Raw genomic sequence first — 21,795 nt, forward strand, 5'->3', positions numbered from 1 at the left:
GGTGTTGCAGGTAGGCACTATGGAACATAGTGGACCAGCAGACACCAGAGGTGGGCCAGGGGAGGGTTGGCAGTGGCTGCACATAAGTTGCTGCAATCACACACAATGAAGGATTGTTTGCTACAGAACACAAGCTCATTGGATTTTATACTTCATAGCAGCTTCCTTAGAAGAAAAAAGCAACAAGAATGACTTACTGGGGTGACCTGAAAAATTCCCTGCTTCCCCCATTTATGTTGCCTGTAGGAAACTGGCAGTTAAGGTCATAAATGACAATCACGTAACTGGCTCACTGTAGCAAAATCCAGGCACCCAAGTTTGTGCGATGTATTTATGGGAATGCTACAATAGTCAGAACTTGTATGAACCATCAACAGTTGCTTTCTGTGAGATTGGCAATATAAATTTGATTCATTAATAAACTTTTCAAGAACCAGTTGTAAAACCATCTTTTTCCAACTTCGAATGGACGTAAGCCAAGGATTACTTATACAGACGTGCTTTTGGGAGTGACAATGGGAGAGTTTCCCTCTAGAAGTGAAAAAGGTGCACTTCAGAGGGGAAGGGGAAAAAAATCTTTAAAATGCACTGCAGGCACACACAAAGTGCTTCCTGGATCTAACCTGTAATTTCCTTGTTGAAATCTTGGGGATCCCAAAGGTGCTTTTTTCAAAAGGCAACTGGACTTTCTGTTTTTTCTTTGAAGACATTTGGCTTCTCATCCAAGAAGCTTCATCACAATGTGCTGAAGGAAGCTTCTTAGATAAAAAGCACAATGTCTTCAAAGAAAAACCAGAAAGTCCAAGTTGCCTCCTGAAAAAAAAGCATCTTTGGGACAACCATGACCTGGATGACTGAGAATCTCGATAGACAAACCATGGGGATACATTCGAAGGGCAAATATGCAGGGGGGGGAGGTTCTTAGAGCTAGCCATGCTTGACCCAAACAGTAAATTTGACTCATTTCAACGTAATAGCCAGCCAACCACTCCCAAACACCTGGACATTTAAAAGGCCTATTTTACAACACTGAAAAGCAACAAGAAAGTTGTTACATCTTCTAGCCCTCACAGCTTCAACCTTAAACTCTCTTCTGTGGACCTTACCGCATTCCTAAGAGGTCCATAAAGGGGGCGTGCATAAGGGCACCAGCGTGCCTACCGTCCCTGTCCTACTGTCCCCATTTATTTGTATTCATTTCTTTCGTTCATGTCCATGTTTACATTTATACCTGCTATCTTGTACATGTTTGACAAATTAATAAATACAAATACAAGAAAGGAGAGACCGTTTCCCCGCAACGGATCTTTTTTTAGGCCCCCAGAAGCTGCGTTGCCCTGAGACGTGGTAGGTTTCATTAGCCAAAGTAGATTAAGACGCAGCGCCGATGCGGGAGACCGTACACGCCGAGTTTATCGAATTGAGCCCAAGGTACAACCCTCGCCTTTCTCCGGATTTTGCAAAGATGTCTTAAAATTGCTATTCCCGGAGCTCTTGTCGGTCCGACCGTGCAGGTGGCGCCTCTCCCACGAAGCGCGCCAAAGGGGCAGAAGAGCCTGCAAGCCCGGCGCCACCGCCAGAAGAGAGGGGAAAAAAGGAACCCCTCGCGAAGCACTCCTGGGTTCTCTCGCATTCTGGGCTCGGGGAGGGAGGGGGGGGACGCGAGAAGGAGGAGGAGAAAAAGAAGCCGGCGGAACACGCAAAGGAAGTCGGGAAAAGGTTTTATATCCGGGAATCTTGGGCGACAAACCCACCGACAAAATGGCGGCTCGGAATTGAACCCCCCTCCAAAAAAAAGGGGGGGATAGAAATTGAGGGGGGAGGGGAGCCGAAACGTTTTAGGCTAAACCGCGTAGCTGTCGCTGTGAAACCTCGTCGTTGTCGTTGTCGTCGTCGTCACCTTCCTCCGGTTTGCTGGGCTTGAGGCGCTGTCACCACAGCCTTTCCCCCAGGCAGGTGGGTAAATGGATTTGCTTGGGCTCCGCCTCAGGGAAAGGAAAATCGGTGGCTAGTTAATGAGGAAGGCCTGGGAGACGGGGCACGCCTTGGCCTAAGGTTTTATGACATTCCGCTGCTTTGACGGGAATCGTCCCGACTCCTTTGTGTTTCCCAGCCGCCCATCGCTCGGGTCGCCTAAGATTACTTCGTTGAAGTAATCCACTTAGGTCGAACACCTGGCATTTGCGTGTGTCTTACGCTTCTCCTTTACTGTCCCTTAAGCCTAAATCGCATCTCTTGTAGGGTTTTAAATGAGCTTTTTCTTTTTAAATGTGCACCGTTTTTCTTGCTTATTGCGGTTTATTTGATTTTTAAACAACGGAGACATTTCTCAATTCGGGGGAGGGGAATCGTCTGACGTTCTCAGTTATAGTGAATTATTTTAAGAGTTATTTTTTTGTATAGTTGCCCTTAGCGTAGTAAAGATAACACGAAAAGTGTTAGTTGTTTATTGTTTATATAAGGCTTCTGACGTGCTTGTTTAGTTAGGAATTTTACCAAATTATAGCACGTGCTTGGAATATTATAAAGATCCAATTCTTGTCTTTGTAATAAAATAGACCATTGTATCCCCTAGAAAAAGGATGTGAAAGAAAAGGGGAAGTAAAATGAATTTAGGTATATCAGCCCTATTAAAAAGAATAATAGTAACTTTTACAAAACGTGGTCCTCAGTTGTTTTAGTTCATGTTTTTTCTGGTTGCTTAAATATGTTTAAATAATACTAGCTTTAAAGGACATAATGATTGTTTTATAACAGGTTTTAACAATTCTTGCAAAAGCAAACTAATAATATTAGTTTTGTCCTCCAGATTCATAATATTCCACTGACATAAGTTTTTCAACTTTTTGTCATTGCTTCATATTTTCTTTTTAACAATGCAATTTTCAGCTTATTTATTCATAAGTGCCTCATTGTGTTAACTACAGATAGACTGAGAGCACAAATAGTTTTTAAAATAACAGATAAATGCATAATAATATATTTATGGTTCATTTCATTAGCTGTATGGTTGTAGAAAATTAAATGATAATCATTATCTGAGTTACACAGCCATATGTCATGTGAATAAATAAATTAATGAATAAAATTATGTGAGTCTTTCTACCAAATTATGTTTATAGGATTGTTGACTGAATTATTCTGTAGATGTTTCATTATTACCATTTTGATTTTAATGCTGCCAAAGTCCAACTGACTGGGTGGTTTTCAGTGCAGATAAATAATACATGAATAACTCTGGATAGGCACAGTGTGAATTGTTTATCTAATTTCACCTTGGTTCAGTGTAGGAAGCACTAAGTTGTATTCAATATTGGTTACAAATTTGGAGGCAGATGTGACTTTCTTCCTTGTTTCCTATCTATTTGAAACCCCGAGGAGAAATTCTTCCTCCTTCTTGGCACTACTATTCATTCCAGCCACTATTTGTTTACTCTGAAGACAAATGAATATATATTGACAAAGGAAAAGAAATAGCGGAGCATCCTATTTTTGAAAAATAGAGAAAAATATGTTTTACTAAGCAGCTTTTAGAAGATTTACAATGTACGGTACAGAGTTCTAGCTTAAAAATATAGTAATTTAATTATAACAGTGTGATGCAATAGGAGTAAGGCCTCAGTACAGGTAATATCTGAGATGTGAACTAGATGGTATTTGATATTCTGCCTGTTTCATTATTCTATCATTCATGTTTTTAATTAGTAACCGTCTATAAAAGTATAGCCAATTTCAGCTAAGAATAAAATAACTTTAAAAGGTACTACATATGTTTTTGTAAAAAAATAGGGGTCAAAATAATCTTCATTAGAAATTTATCTTATCATTTATTTACATAACCATTTAAGATAAAACCATTTATCCTAAAGTTTTTGCATTATAATAACATAATTTTATTTTAATTTTCAGGAAAATTTTTGATATATTAAGGATTGCATTTTGAGAAAGCAGTTTTTTAATATCCTGCTTTTCAGTACAGTATAAGATGGGTGTCAAACTCGCGGCCCGTGGGCTGGATGCGTCATGTGGTGAACATGGCCACTCCCATTTTAGTGAAGGGGGGAAAAGTTGTGATATGTCATGAGTTTGACACCCCTGGTATAAGGTTAAAATACTCATATAGTTAAAACTTGAATTGACCTCTGAATCACCCCTGAGGTTTGTTACAATTTCTGATGGAGGATGAGCAGAAACATGATCATTATGTTGAATCATAACTTATCTCTTTTAAGAACTTCCACTGCGTTTTTTAATTAAACTGTTAGTTCATGTGAAACTCTGCAATGTAGATTTGATACATTGGGGTTTATTATTCATTTTTATGATCTAAATCTCCCCTGTCTGTCTATAGAGCATGTAGGAAAACTAAAAATATAAATAAACAGTTAAAATATAATAAAATGTGTTTAAACTATTAAAAATAATACAAACTGGAAAAGTTTTCTCTTAAGAGGTAGGCAGGTAGATACATACAGACTATATATCAGAACAATTCATTAAAGCACCTAATGGTGAAGGCCTTCTCTTATATTTCTTTCAAGTGATGGAATGACTCTCTTAGGAATTATATTTTTCCCATCTCTTTTGGAAAGCGAATGAAAACTTTTTTTCTCTCTCTTTGCCTTTACCTTTAATAATAATAAATTACAATACATTGAATTGTATTTATTGTTACAAGATTCTGATGGTTAGAAAGGAACATTTTAGCTGTTAGCACTGTCTCCCAGAACTAAAATGAAAGAGTTATATCAGAAGGAGAATGTTTCCTAATATAATTGTTGCATCTAGTAGTTAAGGATGGAGATGGATGGAAACAGAGAAATTGGTTGTTGGCTTTCTAAAGTGATTAATCAAAGTAGCAGTAAAAAGTATGCAATATAATTACTATACTCGCAGTAATAAAATAAGTTGCAGTTACTAAAGCTTTGCTATTTAAGTTTAATTTTTATGCTATCTTTTAACAAACAAATACAAGCAAACATATATTGAACCTGACAATCCCTCTAATTTGAACATTTATATCACTTTTAAGGATTAAATAAATACTTTCTTGTTTGAGTAATATTGTGTAAAATATTCAGTCTCCAGAGAAGTCAAGAACTAGTTTCTTAAACATAACCAATTTCTTGCAAGAAGAGACCTGACTTGATAAAAGCAACCAATAGATTTGCATAAATGGATCTGACTTCTTTTAGAAATCTTTAACAGGTATGGAAAGGTTAAAATGATTCTTCAACAGGAAGGTGGCAAGTGTCTAATGAATTTGCCATGGGTATCTGCAGTGTGTCACAATAAGTTTGGAGACAGTTTTAATACCCAATTCTTTTATTATTCTATATTTGTATTGTAAAAGTGGGTTATTTTCTTCAGATTGTAAATATTAAGTAGAAGGAAATTTGTTTTCATACCAAATATAAGAATGTGATAAAAATAAGAGTGCAATAAAACATTTTCCAATAATGTAACAGTGTTTTATTATTCTATTTAGAATGACTATTATTCTATTCTCTTAGACTTGAATGGATGTATGTACTACTGGAATCAAGATCAACTGCGTTTTGGGGTTGCCATCCAACTGATTACAGTATTAAACATATTGAAAATATTGGTTAATAGTTATACGAGTTCATGAAGAGAAGCGAGAAACCAGAGGGATATAGACAAATGAGGCCTAAAACATTTCCTGCCAGTAATTATACTAGCAGCAGCCGGCAGATGTTACAAGAAATACGAGAGAGCCTTAGAAATTTACCGAAGCCTTCAGATGCTGCTAAAGTTGAACAAAATATGGGTAAAATACCAACTGAAGATCCCAGGCAAGGTCGAAATCCCCCTAAATTTGTTACCTACCATAAAGCTTTGCAAGAAATTAGAAATTCTCTACTTCCTTTTGCAAATGAAACAAGTTCTTCAACCAGAGGAACATCAGAAGTTAATCGTCAGATGTTGCAAAATCTCCAAGCTGCTGGATTTGATGAGGTAAAATATAATTTCTAGTGAAGCACGTGCGAAGCGAACCGGTACCAACGCCGGTAGCTACCTGATATTGTTTGTTAATCAGCATTTAATAAAAATTGTAGGGAAAAACTCTCTCAATTATGTTAATGGGATTTGTTTTTGAGTGTGCAAGGTGGAGGTAAAGTACCTGATCTTGGAGTTTAGAAAAAAAAATTCTGTATAATTTGATTCACTCCAGCATGCTAATGTCATCTTGTTTTGTAATGACCACATTTCCAATGCCATGGATGCTCCGATTATACCAATATTGCATTGTTAGGAATAGTAGCACTTAGTCTTTAAATTTTCAATCTAATATTAAATACAGTGTTTCTGACATTTTTTTGTTATGAATGATTATCTTATTGGGAAATTGTTTGTTTTGTTGTTGTATACTCTTCCCATCAATAGGATATGGTTGTGCAAGCTCTAAGACAAACCAATAGCCGCAGCATAGAAGCAGCCATTGAATTTATAATGAGTTATCAAGATTCTCGTCGAGAACAAATGGCAGCAGCTGCATCTAGACCCCTTACTGCTGGCCCCAAACCCCCAGGTATGCACATCCATATATACCCTTGGGAAGGAGAAATAGAATTTGTATGTTTTCAAAACTGATGAGAAATAATTTTAAATAAGAGATACTGACTGAAAAATAAAGTGCTTTTAATTTAAAAAAAAAACCATTTGAAAAGGGCCAATTTGCCACAAAGAATTAATAGGAAAAAGCTCTTTTGGAGCTTTTTTATTCCAAAAACTATTTAGGGTCAATGTTATAGTCTTCTATGCAGATCATTTATAAATACCACGGGACATCTGGGTCCAGGGACTCTACACTGTCATATGAGTACAGGTAGCCTTTGACTTATGACCACAATTGAGCCCAACATTTCTGTTCTTAAGCAAGACACTAATTTCTAACTAAACAAATGGTTGTCCGAGAACTACCTATATGTGCTTGGATTTATTGTGAGTCTGTATCTTTTTTGTAATAAATTCATATGAAATTTGATTTAAATTGTTTCTCATCTCATTTTTATATCAGTTCATTCTGGTGTGTTTTTATGTCAGAAATGCTTGCTTCTAATCTTTTATATATATAATGACTATTCCAGAATTTTAAAATGACTAGTTAAAAAAATGTCTTTTTACTTTTTTAAAAAAAGCAGGAGGAGCAGTACAGCAGTCAGTTATCCGTAGACAAAGCTGGAAAGGTTCTAAAGAATCTTTGGTACCCCAGAGACATGCTTCTGCACTGGGAGATGGCCTTACATTTCATTCAGAAAGCCCTATTTCTCAGGGGGAAGTAGGAAGACCATTATCTGGGTCTGGAATAGCTGCATTTGTTCAGGCCCACCCTGGTAATGGACAAAGAGTGAACCCACCACCTCCACCTCAAGTCAGAAGTGTTACTCCACCACCACCCCCTCCCAGAGGAACACCTCCTCCTTCCTGGGAAGCAAATTCTCAAACAAAACGGTATTCGGGGAACATGGAATATATGATATCTCGCATTTCTCCAGTGCCTCCAGGATCATGGCAGGATGGTTATCCTCCCCAAACTATGAATTCTTCATCTATGAATCCTCCTGTGCAGGGACAAAGAGGTATTACTTCAGTTCCTGTTGGTAGACAACCAATAATCATGCAAAGTTCAGTTAATAACAAATTTAGTTTTTCATCGGGAAGGAGTGGAATACAAAATGGCAATTGTCAGGCTGAATATATTGTTCATCAAAATATTGTGCCTAGTAACTCAGCAAGTCGCCAACCACCTCCTCCTTATCCAATATCTCCAACAAGCCGACAAAGTCCTACACTTTTGCAGATGCAAACAGGTGGTCCTACTCCCCTTTCAGCATATCCTAATGGGAACATTTCTCAATCTATGATGGTGCCAAATAGAAACAGCCATAATATGGAATTATATAACATAAATGTTCCAGGAATTCCAACAACCTGGTCACAATCATCCTCTGGAAATGGACATGACATCCCAGTATGGCAATCCAATATTCCAGTAAGATCAAATTCTTTCAATAATCATGCTGGAAACAGACAAAACCATGCTGCAAATTCACAGTCTTCTGCTACAACAGTTACAGCTGTTACTCCAGCTCCTATACAGCAGCCAGTAAAAAGTATGCGTGTATTGAAACCAGAATTGCAAACTGCCTTAGCTCCTACTCATCCTTCTTGGATTTCTCAACCAATGCAAGCGGTCCAGCCCACCTCTTTTTCTGAGGGACCGTGTACAATTGTGCCAGTTATTTCACCTGCAGCAGAAAGTGGAAATTATCAAGGACCACCCCCTCCTTATCCAAAGCATTTATTACATCCAAATCTATCTGCTACCCCATATGAAGCTATAACAAAGCCTAGCAAAGAAGATCAGCCTGGGTTTCCTAAAGAAGAGGATGCTGAAAAGAATGAAAACAATGAGATAATCGATAGAGAGAAGAAGCAAATAACAACTTCTCCTGTTCCTGTTAGGAAGAATAAAAGAGATGAAGAACGGAGGGAATCCCGCATTCAAAGCTATTCTCCTCAAGCCTTTAAATTCTTTATGGAACAGCATGTTGAAAACATACTCAAGTCTCATCAACAGCGTCTGCATCGTAAGAAACAGCTTGAAAATGAAATGATGAGGGTAATTTTTAAAATTATTTTAATTTTTAATTTGCATGGAATATACTTTGAATTTGTAATATCACCATTGCATTAGACTTAAACAGTAATTGCTTAGGACATGATAGCTCAGTAGGTTAAAGACTGAAAAGCTGACAGCCCAGGTTCAAGACCCGAGCACCGTGTAATGGGGTGAACTCTCCTTAGTTACCTCAGCTCTTGCCAACCTAGCAGCCCAAAAGGATGCAAATGCGAGTAGATAAATAGGTACCACTTTGGTGGGAAGACATTCCATGCACCTTGGCATATAGTCATGCTGGCTGCATGACCATGGAAATGTTTTTGGACAATGCTGGCTCCCTCAGCTAAGAAATGAACATGAGCTTTGCCTCCTAGAGTCAGACATGACTGGATAAGGGAAACCTTTACCTTTATTAAAATGGTAATAGTCTACCATTTTTTATAGTGCAATCCTATTCAGGCCAGTAATATTAAGTTCTTAAATATCTTTCTGGCTGTGTGGTTGATTGCATTATAATCCAATAAATTGTAAACAAAAAACAGTCTAAAAAACAGGAAGCAGAAACAAATCAGCCATAAAAAAAAACCCAAATCACCAAATGCATTTCATTTTTATTTTATTGCTCATAACAGAAAGTGCTTATGGGAGTGTGGATGGGGAGATAGATAACAATATTTAGACATCCACCAAGAACATAGGGCGGAGCTGCTCTATGTTCTTGGTGGAACTGGCTGCTTTCATAAAACTGAGCCAGGAAGTTTAAGGATTTAATACCCAAGCACTGTCATGGGCTTGGCACCACCAGAAAGCGCTTTCCAAATCTGATACTTGCAACTAATTGTCTGTGCACATAAGTTGTCCTGATTCAAATAAAAACTGCTATGAACCAACACGGTCTATAATATAGTTAGAGATAAAGCTTAATAAAACTGGGAGTTTGTGGGACTGTGTACATATTAAGTAAGTTGACTAGAAAAGGTATTTTGCTTGATTTCACTATAAATAAGGGTATGTTTATTGTTTGTTATAATATAGAATGAGACTTGTTGGATATTTTTAAAAAAGATTTAACAATTGATTTTCCAATAAAAATAAGCTTTAAAATTCTTACTTTTTACATGTTGGAAAGGTAGTGAAATTGCCTTTATTTTTGAGTGCACTAGAATTTCATTTCAACCTCAATTATTTTTAATTTATATATCTGCTGGGTTTGAAGTTCTCATGTCATCTATAGGAGTGGAATTTTAATTACAGTGTTTTCAAAAATTATTTGGTAAATTTCATCCTCATGAATAGGCAGTTAAATTTCTTGTTCTTTCTACATGTTCATTCTTAGTCTCTTTCCTTTTCACTTTCACTAACAGCTGGTTTAAACTATTAAGGTGTTGGAAGCTTTCCTGACATCTGTAGCCTTCGTTACTGGGTAGGCAAGTAATATTTTGGAGACAAGTATTCTATTTAAAGAATAGCATGGATCCTTTCTTATGGGACTCTGCACGCTTACATGCATTTAAATTAAGCATGCTTTGTTTCACTGTACTTGAATGTATTTATATTAGATCACTAATATTGTATACCATATTTGTTTTTATGTTCTACAGTCACACAAAGACGATACAAATACACTTTTTTATTTCGTTTACATTGTTCAAAGTGGCTGAATTGTTTAGTACTGTACTCATTCTGCCAGATATTTGTTTATGTAAATGTTTATTTTAAGATTGTATTAAATTTAATTAAAAATAAGATTTTTGAATGAAGGCTAGAAGCTGGAAAGTCATATGGGAAGAAATTAGGTGCATTTTTCTAGTAAATAGGTAGTATATGTCTAGCCTAACTGACAATGTAAAAGTATTTGTTGGAATATCAGTCAAAGCATCACTTTGTGACTTTTAATAATAGAATCTTCTAATTAGTTTATCGAGTTTCATCAATGGAGTTTCTTGCTAAAACGTTGTCCTTGAATCTTGAGCCTTATTGTGCATGGCTCTCATGTATGATTGTTTATAATATCTCATTTTAACATTTTGTTATATATTGTTCTGAAGTGTTTTGAATGTTTCCTAATTTTTATTCAATAAAATAAACTGAAATAATAAAATGGGAGTATTATTCCCTAAGGGCTGATATTGTTTACTTTTCTTAAATTGTTTTTTTTTCCACTATCATTTTTTTTTACATTTGTTGCATAGGTTGGGTTGTCCCAAGAGGCCCAAGATCAAATGAGGAAAATGCTATGGCAAAAGGAATCCAACTACATCCGTCTCAAAAGAGCTAAAATGGATAAATCAATGTTTGTTAAAATTAAGACTCTTGGAATTGGGGCATTTGGAGAAGTCTGTTTGGCAAGAAAGGTAGATACAAATGCCTTATATGCAAAAAAAACTCTTCGAAAAAAGGATGTGCTACTTCGAAACCAGGTTGCTCATGTTAAAGCTGAACGGGATATTCTTGCAGAGGCTGATAATGAATGGGTAGTTCGTCTGTACTATTCGTTCCAAGATAAGGACAATTTGTACTTTATAATGGACTATATTCCAGGAGGAGACATGATGAGCTTGTTAATTCGAATGGGAGTCTTTCCTGAAAATATGGCCCGATTCTACATAGCAGAACTGACCTGTGCTGTTGAAAGTGTTCATAAGATGGGCTTCATTCATAGAGACATAAAACCTGACAACATTTTGATTGATCGTGACGGCCATATCAAATTGACAGACTTTGGACTTTGTACTGGCTTTCGGTGGACACACGATTCCAAATACTATCAGAGTGGTAAGGCAAGCAGTTTGTCCCAAAATTATCTTTATGTGTTAGATTATTACCACACAGAACAAGATGTTGGTTTGTAATATGTTTTCTACCAGATGATTTGACTGGATATCATAACATGCTGTTAAGTAATTATAAATGTATTTACTCCAAAACAAAGGAAACTCTTTGTAAATGAATTTGGAATTAGAATCTTCCAGAACAGTAGCATCATGATAAAATCCTTTTTCAAAATGTATTGAATACTGCTTTTTTAAAAAAAATCACATCAGAAATCTCTGGTATAAAATAGTAAATAATACATCTTAACTTCCACAATACTTTTCATTGCAAACTTCATACAAAAATAAAGTCAAAATTTGTACATATCATATTTTAAAATGTTATAATTTCTGAAAAATAGCTAGTTGCACGTTTGGATATATTTAATTTCAGGCCTTTTGCCAACAAGTAGAATTATAATAGTGCAGGTGGGTTGTTGTTGGGGTGCTTTTTTTTTTTTTTTGCTTTCCCATCAAAATTAAAGCATCAGTAAACTATCTTTTGAAACTTCATCTACTTAATTCTTAATTTGGTGTGCAATACTGAAAGTCTGAATAAGAAAACATAGAGAACTTCTTTTCCTGTTTTTAAAAGTTGCAAAATTTAATGGAGAATTTTTTGTGGAAAGTAGGGAATAGAAAGGTGGAAAGGGATATATAGCCTCATATTTTGTCTTTCAGTGTCTCTTAGTTATTCAGAACATTAAAATTAAATCTTTCTGTCCAGAAGAAAACCAAGGTTATTCAAAAATAAGAATGTGATTTCTACATCTACTGGGCACTCACTCATGGCTACCAGGTCCGGATTACAAAAAGATCCAGACAACCTCTAGAAATCAGGAAAAAGAAACTGAAAATACTAATTTTTGCTTCCATTTACCGTACTTGCAATTTTACTAGACCTGATTGGTGTCTAGATTATAGAATTAAAATAATTTGAAAAGGCTAACTAAGTCAGGCATTGACAATTTGTGAGCTCTCTACTTCCAGAAAGTCAGAGTTAGAATTAAGAAAATTACAGGGATGTTTTAAAATATATTAAGAGAAAATGTCCAGATTTATGTTAGAAACTAGGAATAGAAATTTAAGGATTGCTGAATGTTTTTTATTTAGCCAGCTACAAATACTTTTGTCTAGTCATTATTATTAACCTTGCCTTTTCCTTGTTAGGTAGTTCTTTCTTTGACCTTAAGGTGAGAAAAAAGGGTCCAGATGATATTTAATAAATAAATAAATAAAATCTAGTATTACCTGGGAGTTTGAGGAGGCTTTCTACTTATAGGAAGTTTCTGCTAAGAGGCAATTTCTCTTCTCATCTTGCTCCTTTTTTAAGATATTGCTTTAATGTAAAGAAAAGAAAAACAAAAAACTACAGTATGACATTAGTACATATTCCTTTACCCGTTTTACCCTTACAACCTAGTGAAACCAATAGCCACCACTTTTTTAAATATTCACTGGGTTGCCAATAAATAGAAAATTGTCTCACATTAAAATGATAAGAAAATGTTCTTTTGAGTTTTCTATCATCTTAAATTAGCTATTTGATTTGTTAATCTTTAATGTTTTTTATTCCAAAGTTTTTGTAAAAACAGCTATCCACCAACAATACTTTTCAGTGGATTAAAATACAGCTAGAAGAATCCAAAGCATGTTCTAGTACTGATAGTAATTAGGAAATTTTAGATACTATTAATATAGATCAACTCAATTAAAGCTTTAATTAAATATACTGCCATTTTGAAATGTTAGGCAATTGAAATGCCATGAAAATAATTCAGGCAGTTTAAAGATTTGATTGGCAATAAAATGCTCTATAATTGCTAAATAGCTGGTCTTCATTATCAGCTATTTCAGACTTGTCCCAAAGTATAACATGTAAATACAGATTATCATACTTCTAGCCCAACATCTTCTATATATGCCTTGCAGTCTTTAATGCCTAAAAATATAATAGACTTTTTGCTAAAAAAATAAATCCTATTTTCTAGTATTGGAACGGAAAGGTCTCATAATGGTTTTCTAATAGTGATCATTATATATATTTGCTTGATCATTAACATTTCATAAAGGAACTGAGGTCAGTCAGAATATATGCTAAATGATAAAACAATAATATTTGTAATAATTAATTAATTGATTAGACTTATGACCATATCAGAGAAGATAAAATAAATAAAAGAAAATACAGTAAAATATATATGTGGTAAATACAGGGAATCAGTATTCAGATAAATACATCGCCTTTATGTGATAATCCAGTCAGTTCATTATATAATGGGTTGTTAGCTGAGCTGCCTTAAAATAAACTTAGCAGTTCTGCTCACAATGTATATAGCTAATCCTCCATTTATGACCACAGTTGAGCCCAGAATCTCGATCATTGAGCAAACATTAAGCAGTTGTTAAGTGAGATATCATTTGACTGCAATCCTGGCACTTCTGGTTGTGGTTGTTAAGTGATTGTATGTGTTGGGAAAGACTCTGGGACGTTTCATTCAGGGCCTGAAAGTCCTCTCTGCCAAAATCTAGTTGTCAGTTATGCATGTTTGTACAGATAAATAATAAATTGCAATATTTTGAATTATTGAGGCTGCACGCTCACAACATGACATTTTATTCAAGATCCTTCCAATTCATTATATTCTTCTTGGGTAGCTCCCAATAATTGTTTATCAAAGTAAAAATCCTCACAAATCCCCACTTGCTTTTAATCAAAGTGCTGTAATTCAATATATTGAAATGCTATACTGTAATTACATTTTTTTTTTAAAAATCATATTTTTTAAAATAGATTCTGTGAAACTTGATTGATGACTGGAGTTTAAACATAATAGTAATGTTTGGGCTTTTGCATGTTAGGTGACCATCCCCGTCAAGACAGCATGGATTTCAGTAATGAATGGGGAGATCCAGCAAGCTGTAGATGTGGAGATAGACTAAAGCCTCTTGAACGTAGAGCAGCACGTCAACATCAGCGCTGTCTAGCACATTCACTTGTTGGGACACCAAATTACATTGCACCAGAAGTATTATTACGGACAGGTAAAGCTTTCCTTTTTTCCTATAGCTGGGTTTGCTAAATTGATGGCTAGTTTTTTAAAATTGTTCCTGAAAACTATTACTCTAACTACAAGGAAGTTCCACAATACTGCAGGACTGTTGCCAATAACTCTTAATAATGTTGAGCAAAAATTATAAATTAATTTGTAAGAAAGAACATAATATATTAATATGTAACAAGTTCAGTCGTAAGGCCTAAAAGTCAGATGTGCTAGAGCAGGGGTGTCAGACTCACCATGTCACATTGCCATGTGATGTTTTGCGATGTTTTTCCCCTTTGCGGAGCTGAGATGGGTGTGGCTTGCGTGTGATGCATCCGGTCCGTGGGCCACCAATTTGACACCCCTGTGCTAGATATTTGGAAAATACTGCATTGGCATAATAGCTAGTATGTTGTTAGAAAGAAATTTAGAATTACTGTTGGTCTGAGTAATTACTGGATTTTTATTTATTTATTTTTGCTTCAGGATATACTCAGCTATGTGACTGGTGGAGTGTTGGAGTGATTCTTTTTGAAATGCTAGTAGGTCAACCTCCATTCTTAGCACAAACACCATTGGAAACCCAAATGAAGGTATTTGGAGAGAAAAATGCTATCAGTTGCCTCTGTGTATAAGTAATGTGTAAAAGCCAAATAAGGTTTGGTCTGCATTTAACTTAGAACAATGTATATGTAATATATTTTCTCTATATTTCAAAATGCTTATATACAACTTTAGCTGTAACTAGAAATTGTAATTAGATACTATTTCTTCCCAAAATTTTAATAGAGTGGGCTACCAACCTATTTTGTTTTCTTTTTTATAGAAGCGTGGAATTATTCCAATATAAAAATGTGAAATTCTACTAATCCTAAGAGGAGGAAATATGTTTTCACTATAAGACCTCCTAGTAGACAACTATTGTTACTTTATTTCATCTGCAGGACATATTTTATTGCTTTATGTATTTTGTCGCTCTTTTGAAATAGAAGTCATAGTAAATGAATAGTGTAGTAATAGTTTGCTCCAGTCTTTCTTTTTTAACTGTAATTTTATTAAAAATTACTATTGGAAACATTTAAACTAATACAAATTAAAAAAGAAAAGAAAAAAAAACAAAATGGAGGAAAGAGTAAAAAGAAAAATAGAACAGAAAGAAAAATAATATAATAAAGAAAAAGAAAAGAAATATATGAAGAAATGAATTTCCAATTCATCGCCATTTTAGTAACTTATTTTCACCTCTTAAAATACAAGAAATAATCTCTTCTTCCGATGTTCCATCTCTTCTCTATAAACAAATCATTAAAGTCTTGTCATTTCAGGCCTGATCAGCATTAAGAGTTAGAAGAGATAAAATATATATTTATTTTATTAAATAAATCAATTTTATATTCTTTCCCTTTATTTTTAACAATCTTGATATTTAATCCCTTCAAATAATGTCCTAGAATTTGACTTGAGAGACAGCCTGCTGCCAATTACCTCCCAAAGACCTATTAGATCACACAGGGTTGGCCTCCTCCGGGTCCCGTCTACTAGCCAATGCCACCTGGCTACTACCCGGGGGAGGGCCTTCTCTGTGGCAGCTCCAGCCCTCTGGAACGAACTCCCCACAGGGATTCGGACCCTCACCTCTCTCCAGGCCTTCCGAAAAGCCGTCAAAACCTGGCTTTGCCGGCAGGCCTGGGGTTGATGAGTTCCCTCCCCTCTCGACTTGTATGGTTGCGTGATTCTTGCTTATTTTAATTTTCTGTATTCTGTTTTATGTTCCCCCTTTTCTCTTTCTGAATTGTTCGCCGCCCTGAGTCCTTCCCGGAGAAGGGCGGCATACAAATAATAAAATTCAATTCAATTCAGTTTCTTTTAATTTATTTTGCCTTTCTCATAAAATTCTTCAAAATATAACAAGCCTCTTTTGCAAATCAATAAAGGAAAATTATCCAGGTCATTATCTTACTTTGTTTTTGTACATCCTTTTAAATTATTAAGACATCAGATGATTTCTTTCTTATGTCCAGTATAGCATCTTTTTCCATTTTTGGAGCATACTATTTTTAAATTCGCTTTCAAATTAGTCCAAAGTTATTAGGTAAAACTTGTTCCTCTTCCATAACATCTAGGTACACTTGAAATTGACTTCTAGGTTCATTGTTCAAAAGTATTCTTCAGTATGTCCAGTGCTAAAATATTTTGCTTCATTTTATATTAGTAAGTTAAATTTGAGTGTTCTTCTCCTTTAATTGTAACCTTTCGTTCCTTCTATCTAATTTAAAACCTTCAAAGTCCCACCCTACCATGTTTTTTTTAAAGGAAGCATTTTCCCATAGGAAAGACTCCTACAATTTATTGAAAACTCTTTATTTCAAATCCATTTGGATTCTTGGTCAATTTGTAATTTTCAAAAGTGTTAATCACCTTTTTGCTGTTTATGTCTTTCTGTGAGAATTGAATTAAACTCACCTGGTGTTTTCAGATTTATTGATCCAAAGTTTCCTAATAGATAAAAATAGCAGTTTACAAGCTATTATGGCAGTTAACAAGCAATTTCTGAAACTGATAAAAAATGTAAATCTAGTGTCCCTGAGCACCAATCATGCTTTGAGTAAGATGGTTATTCATTTGTCTCACATAGACTGCTGTCTTGTGGACTCCTCAGGAGGAACAACTGTCTGCAGCACTTGTAGGCAATTTTAAGTCCTCTCTGTCTGGAGAGGAATTGGAGCTGATTTACTTGCTTGTTTTTCATTCTATCACAGATATCATTCCATTCTTCAGTTTGCAATTTCTTCCCCAGAAATCATTTTGCTTCAGTCTTTCAGTAAAAGCCTGAATTAGAATTTTAAAACACTGAACAATGTTTTAAAACATTGAAGATAGAACAAAATATTTGATGTGTACAGTTAATAATAATGGATTTCTATTATACAAAGTTCACTAAAATTGAAATATTTTTATTTTACATTTAATTATGAAGCAAAGCATCATAATCATCATCATCAAAGGTGACAAAATAGTCCTGTTCTTCTATAAAAATATTTACACATAGAATCAAGAGGAAGAGTTATCCTGTCTAAGGACAAAATGCTTAGATTTTGCCTTCTACTAGATATTAATCCAGGGTCATCTGTAGGAGGAGTCAAAAAAGCCAAGATGGCACTTATGCGCTCAATGACCCACCCCCTTTTTACATACATTACAGACAACATAAAACGGGGCAGGGCCACCATCTCGACTTTTTGACTCCCCATGCAAACTGCCCCAGCTTTTGCTGTGATGCATGTTTCTAGGCTCTTTCCCTGAACAGGGCAGTAGTGGTTCAGAAATATTTGCTTTTAGTTTTTTGAATGTGTTAGTTCCTGAAGAAAATGTATATGAGTATGTGTTTAATTTGAAACTTTAACTTTGTGTTTAAATAAAGGTTATCAATTGGAAAACATCATTGCACATCCCACTGCAAGCAAAACTAACTCCAGAGGCATCAGATCTTATTATTAAGCTCTGCCGAGGACCAGATGATCGCTTAGGCAAGAATGGTGCAGATGAAATAAAAGCACACCCATTTTTTAAATCTATTGATTTTTCAAGTGATTTACGGCAGCAACCTGCTTTTTATATTCCTAAAATTACACATCCCACCGATACATCAAATTTTGATCCAATTGATCCAGATAAATTATGGAGTGAAGATAAAGAAGGGAATGTAAATGACACACTTAATGGGTGGTATAAAAACGGTAAACATCCTGAGCATGCTTTTTATGAATTCACGTTTCGAAGGTTTTTTGATGACAATGGGTATCCATATAGCTATCCAAAGCCTATTGAATATGAATACACTAATTCTTGTAGATTAGAATCACAGTCTGATGAAGATGATGAGAGGACCAGTAGAGATGTCCAAAATCGTGATCTAGTTTACATTTAATAGAGAAGATAAACCGTGTTTCTGAATTTCTCAAATCATGTGGGGGGCAAACCCTGAGATACTGTTAGAAAGCTGACTTTGTACCCTCTTGGATTGGGAAATGCTAATTATTCCCAATTTTTTCACATTAATTTTTTCCTCATAACTAGCTGTTTTTCATCTTTAATTTATTCCATCACTGTTAGTGCTTAATATAGAAAATAGTAATATTAGGAAAAATAAATTATAAATGTAAGCTTTTTGTAAACAGAATATAGTGATTTCTTTTAGGAAATGAGATGCCTATTTTTTTTATAAAGCACAACCATTACTTCCATAATTTTGCAGTCATTGCCTGTGTTGCATTAGCCAATTCTTAGTAAACTCACAGACACTTTGTCTAATTAGCCATATTATCAAATACAATATATATAAAGCAAAGTATAAGATAGTTATTATGAGCTAAGGCTGCAATCTAACATTCATGAAATGACTACGTCCACTACGTCTTTTTTTGAAAATAATCTATATCCTTACAATAAAATTCATTTCAGATTATAATTTTCAATTTTGCATAACGGTTTGTAATTGGTGATCCTATGCAGCAACTCAAAAGGTCAGCTGCTTTAGATAGCTAACAGAAATGGTTTATCACAAAATTAATGTTAAAAGTTTGATTAATTTTCTGTAATTCTTATCCTGCAAGTTTTGACAAAAAATTTAAAATGTTTGAATCCCCATGATATCTAATTGCAAAAATCTGTTTTAATAATTATTTTACATTGTCTAATATTCCCAAATTACTAGGTTGGAATAATTCCGGTCCATGCTTAAAAGGGATTAAATATAATTTACACCATTGTTCTATTCTGAATCAACACCCTGAAATTAAAGAAAAAAGCTGCATCTTTTGCTATTACAGCTTTTTTTCCCCTTTCTACTGGCAATACTCTGCTTTTTAAAAATATTCTTTTTTATCTACAAATATATAGCATAGCACTGTGTAAATATTTCAACCTCCCTGTGCTAGTACTGTATTCTTGTATCTGAAGAATCTCCAAGCACCACATTTTGTGCTTTCTAATGTCATACATTAGAATATGTACGTACTGGGTCTTTTTTTGAAAAAAAAAGTTTAGAAAATATTTCTTTTTTTCCCAGCCAGTTATTTATTGTTTATTATATTTATGCTGATTATTTCATTTAAAGAGTGGCTTACAAGTAACTTCTCAATAACATTTTATCTGGCATGTTTTTCAGGCCAAATACATTTAGTTTCAGCAATAGAAGTACAACTTGTCCCATTGAAGCATTATCCGTTACTTACCTTTGATTCATTCTCTTTTGAGCAGATATATTAAAACATCAGTAGAGTTTAGCAAATGGAAAATGCCTATCTTCTAAAAATGTTTTCCAACATATCTACTGTTTCAATTCTGATCTACACTTCAGCCTTGTACTTCTTACATGAGTGAGCATAATAAAAATGTTATGTACCTTTTCTCAATTAGTATACTAGCCCTCCTATTAAACACACCATTCTGCAGACAATCACATAATCCTGCTCCAAGCTACCACCAAAACAATGGGTTCTATATATGGAGCCAGAGTGCAGACAATGCAGTGTACAGTTATAATTTTTGAGATTTGTTTGCTTTGTAAAATAATCCATAGTATAAAGAGGCTTGACCTTGGTTTAATATTTAGAATTTCCAGTTAAACTGGCAAATTATTATATTTGTCTTTCAATGAAATATAATATATTCCTGGTTAAAACCAGATAAATCTAATCTGCTATTGGGAAACTGCTTTGTAAATTTGAAAACAGAATTTTCATTGATTAACTTATTGAATACAATTGAAAGTTAAGCATATACTATGCTGAAATTGATAGGTATTTAACTACACAGATAAACATAAAAGACACATCCATTTTCATTGGAAATTGAGGAAAAGTGATCTTTGGGATATGTTGCTATTTTCAGCTAAGGAGTAATAGCACAATGTATGTGTATTTTACATTAATTGTTTTAATTAAGCTTGTTAGTATTTGTATGCTCAAAAATACATGTATTATAATTCTGATGATTTGGAACATATAACAATAAAATTCTGCCTTACAGGCCATCCCAAAGAGATTAAAATTATTCAATTTTAATGAAGGACAGTGTTAAATTAGGACAGCTAAAATTCATATCCTGAAAAGCTTCATGTAATATGTTGATATGAATTTAATGTATTGCAAGCCTTTTTTTAATAATTCTATTTCACTGAATGTAAAAACTAGTGTATTCTAACATACCTATAAATTGTTTTGGAAAACAAAAACATTCTCTATGAATTGTGACATCACTATTATTCTTGCCTATGACAATTCATTTTGTGTATTTCTAGGATTTCTCATGTGCAGGATTTCTTACACTTTGTTTTAGAATTATCTCTAGTATGAATCCAGGGTATATTGTAGTATATCTTGCCACATTTATATTTGCATATGCCATATTTCAGTTGTTCTGGCTTTTTTCACATTTTAAGTTTTTTAATATGTCCAAATTCATTTTTGCATTTGAATTCAACAAAACAAAAATAACAGCTCCATATTTTCATTTTGAATAAAATGTCTTCAATTAAACATAAAATGTCAATGCTTTGCTTTTTTACATATATACATAAGCACTGTATTTATAAAATATATTATGATATCATTGTACTGTAAATATTGGCATACTGTTCTCTTACATTCCATCTTAGGGCAGGTCCTTTTCCTGGAGCTTTTCTACCATATTTGTAGCAGAAGCAGTAGAACATATGATTAAAGTTAATTTGAAATTTAAAAGCAAATCTGCATTTCCAGTGTGCAAAGCTGTGATGGAAAATATGTTCTTGGGACATTGTTGATACATCTAGAAAATGCAATGTGAGTGGAATAATAGATACTGCTGTTATCCCAAAGTACTATTAAATTCTTTCTGCAATATGTTTTTTGAAATGAAACATTTGTTGTAATGTAATATTTGAATCTAATAGTGTGCCTTTCTCTAAAAGGTGCTGTTCAAAATTAACTTTTATATTTCATTTTTATATATGCTTTTTATACTATAAATACTCTGCTGATAAAAAATTTATTTTTAGAAAAGTAGTGTCTTGACATACTGTATACATGCATCAACTTTGCAAATTTCTGCTTGTAATACCTGATAGTAAATTAAATTTCTGGAGTGTTGTACAGATATATTTATGTTTTGAAATCAGTTTTCTTTAGTGTACCATATGTTAGGATAATAAAATGTAAATTCAGTGACTTAAATCAATATAATTTGTAATGTTGAAAAAAATGATTGCTTGATTTTCTGTAATAACAGGGAATACAAAATTTCATGATAT

General features: G+C 34.2%; 1 protein-coding gene across 3 annotated transcripts; it reads left to right on the forward strand.

Annotated features, from left to right (window-relative positions):
- Window positions 1-1,710: 1,710 nt before the first annotated feature.
- Window positions 1,711-21,795, forward strand: LATS1 (large tumor suppressor kinase 1). 3 transcript variants are annotated; one of them, XM_087718298.1, is made up of 8 exons: window positions 1,711-1,956; window positions 5,514-5,979; window positions 6,409-6,553; window positions 7,164-8,647; window positions 10,840-11,422; window positions 14,323-14,505; window positions 14,991-15,097; window positions 17,926-21,795. In XM_087718298.1, exons 2-8 carry the CDS (start codon window positions 5,629-5,631, stop codon window positions 18,430-18,432), a joined length of 3,360 nt encoding a protein of 1,119 aa, XP_087574424.1. In that variant the 5' UTR covers window positions 1,711-1,956; window positions 5,514-5,628; the 3' UTR covers window positions 18,433-21,795. The 3 variants fall into 3 exon arrangements, with proteins under 3 accessions (XP_087574424.1, XP_013926217.2, XP_087574425.1); XM_014070742.2 differs by having other exon boundaries at window positions 7,167-8,647; XM_087718299.1 differs by lacking the exon at window positions 1,711-1,956 and adding an exon at window positions 3,383-3,546.

This window comes from Thamnophis sirtalis, unplaced genomic scaffold, assembly GCF_051295495.1.
Source record: "Thamnophis sirtalis isolate CommonGarterSnake01/CBP01778 unplaced genomic scaffold, rThaSir2_p1.2 scaffold_6, whole genome shotgun sequence".
Lineage (NCBI taxonomy): Eukaryota > Metazoa > Chordata > Lepidosauria > Squamata > Natricidae > Thamnophis > Thamnophis sirtalis.

Excerpts from the sequence above, each read along its gene's own strand:
- LATS1 (XM_087718298.1), top strand. The coding sequence starts at position 5,629 with ATGAAGAGAAGCGAGAAACCAGAGGGATATAGACAAATGAGGCCTAAA. Across the intron at positions 6,554-7,163 it reads TGCTGGCCCCAAACCCCCAG|CAGGAGGAGCAGTACAGCAG; the intron begins GTATGCACATCC and ends TTTTAAAAAAAG. Across the intron at positions 14,506-14,990 it reads AGAAGTATTATTACGGACAG|GATATACTCAGCTATGTGAC; the intron begins GTAAAGCTTTCC and ends TTTTTGCTTCAG.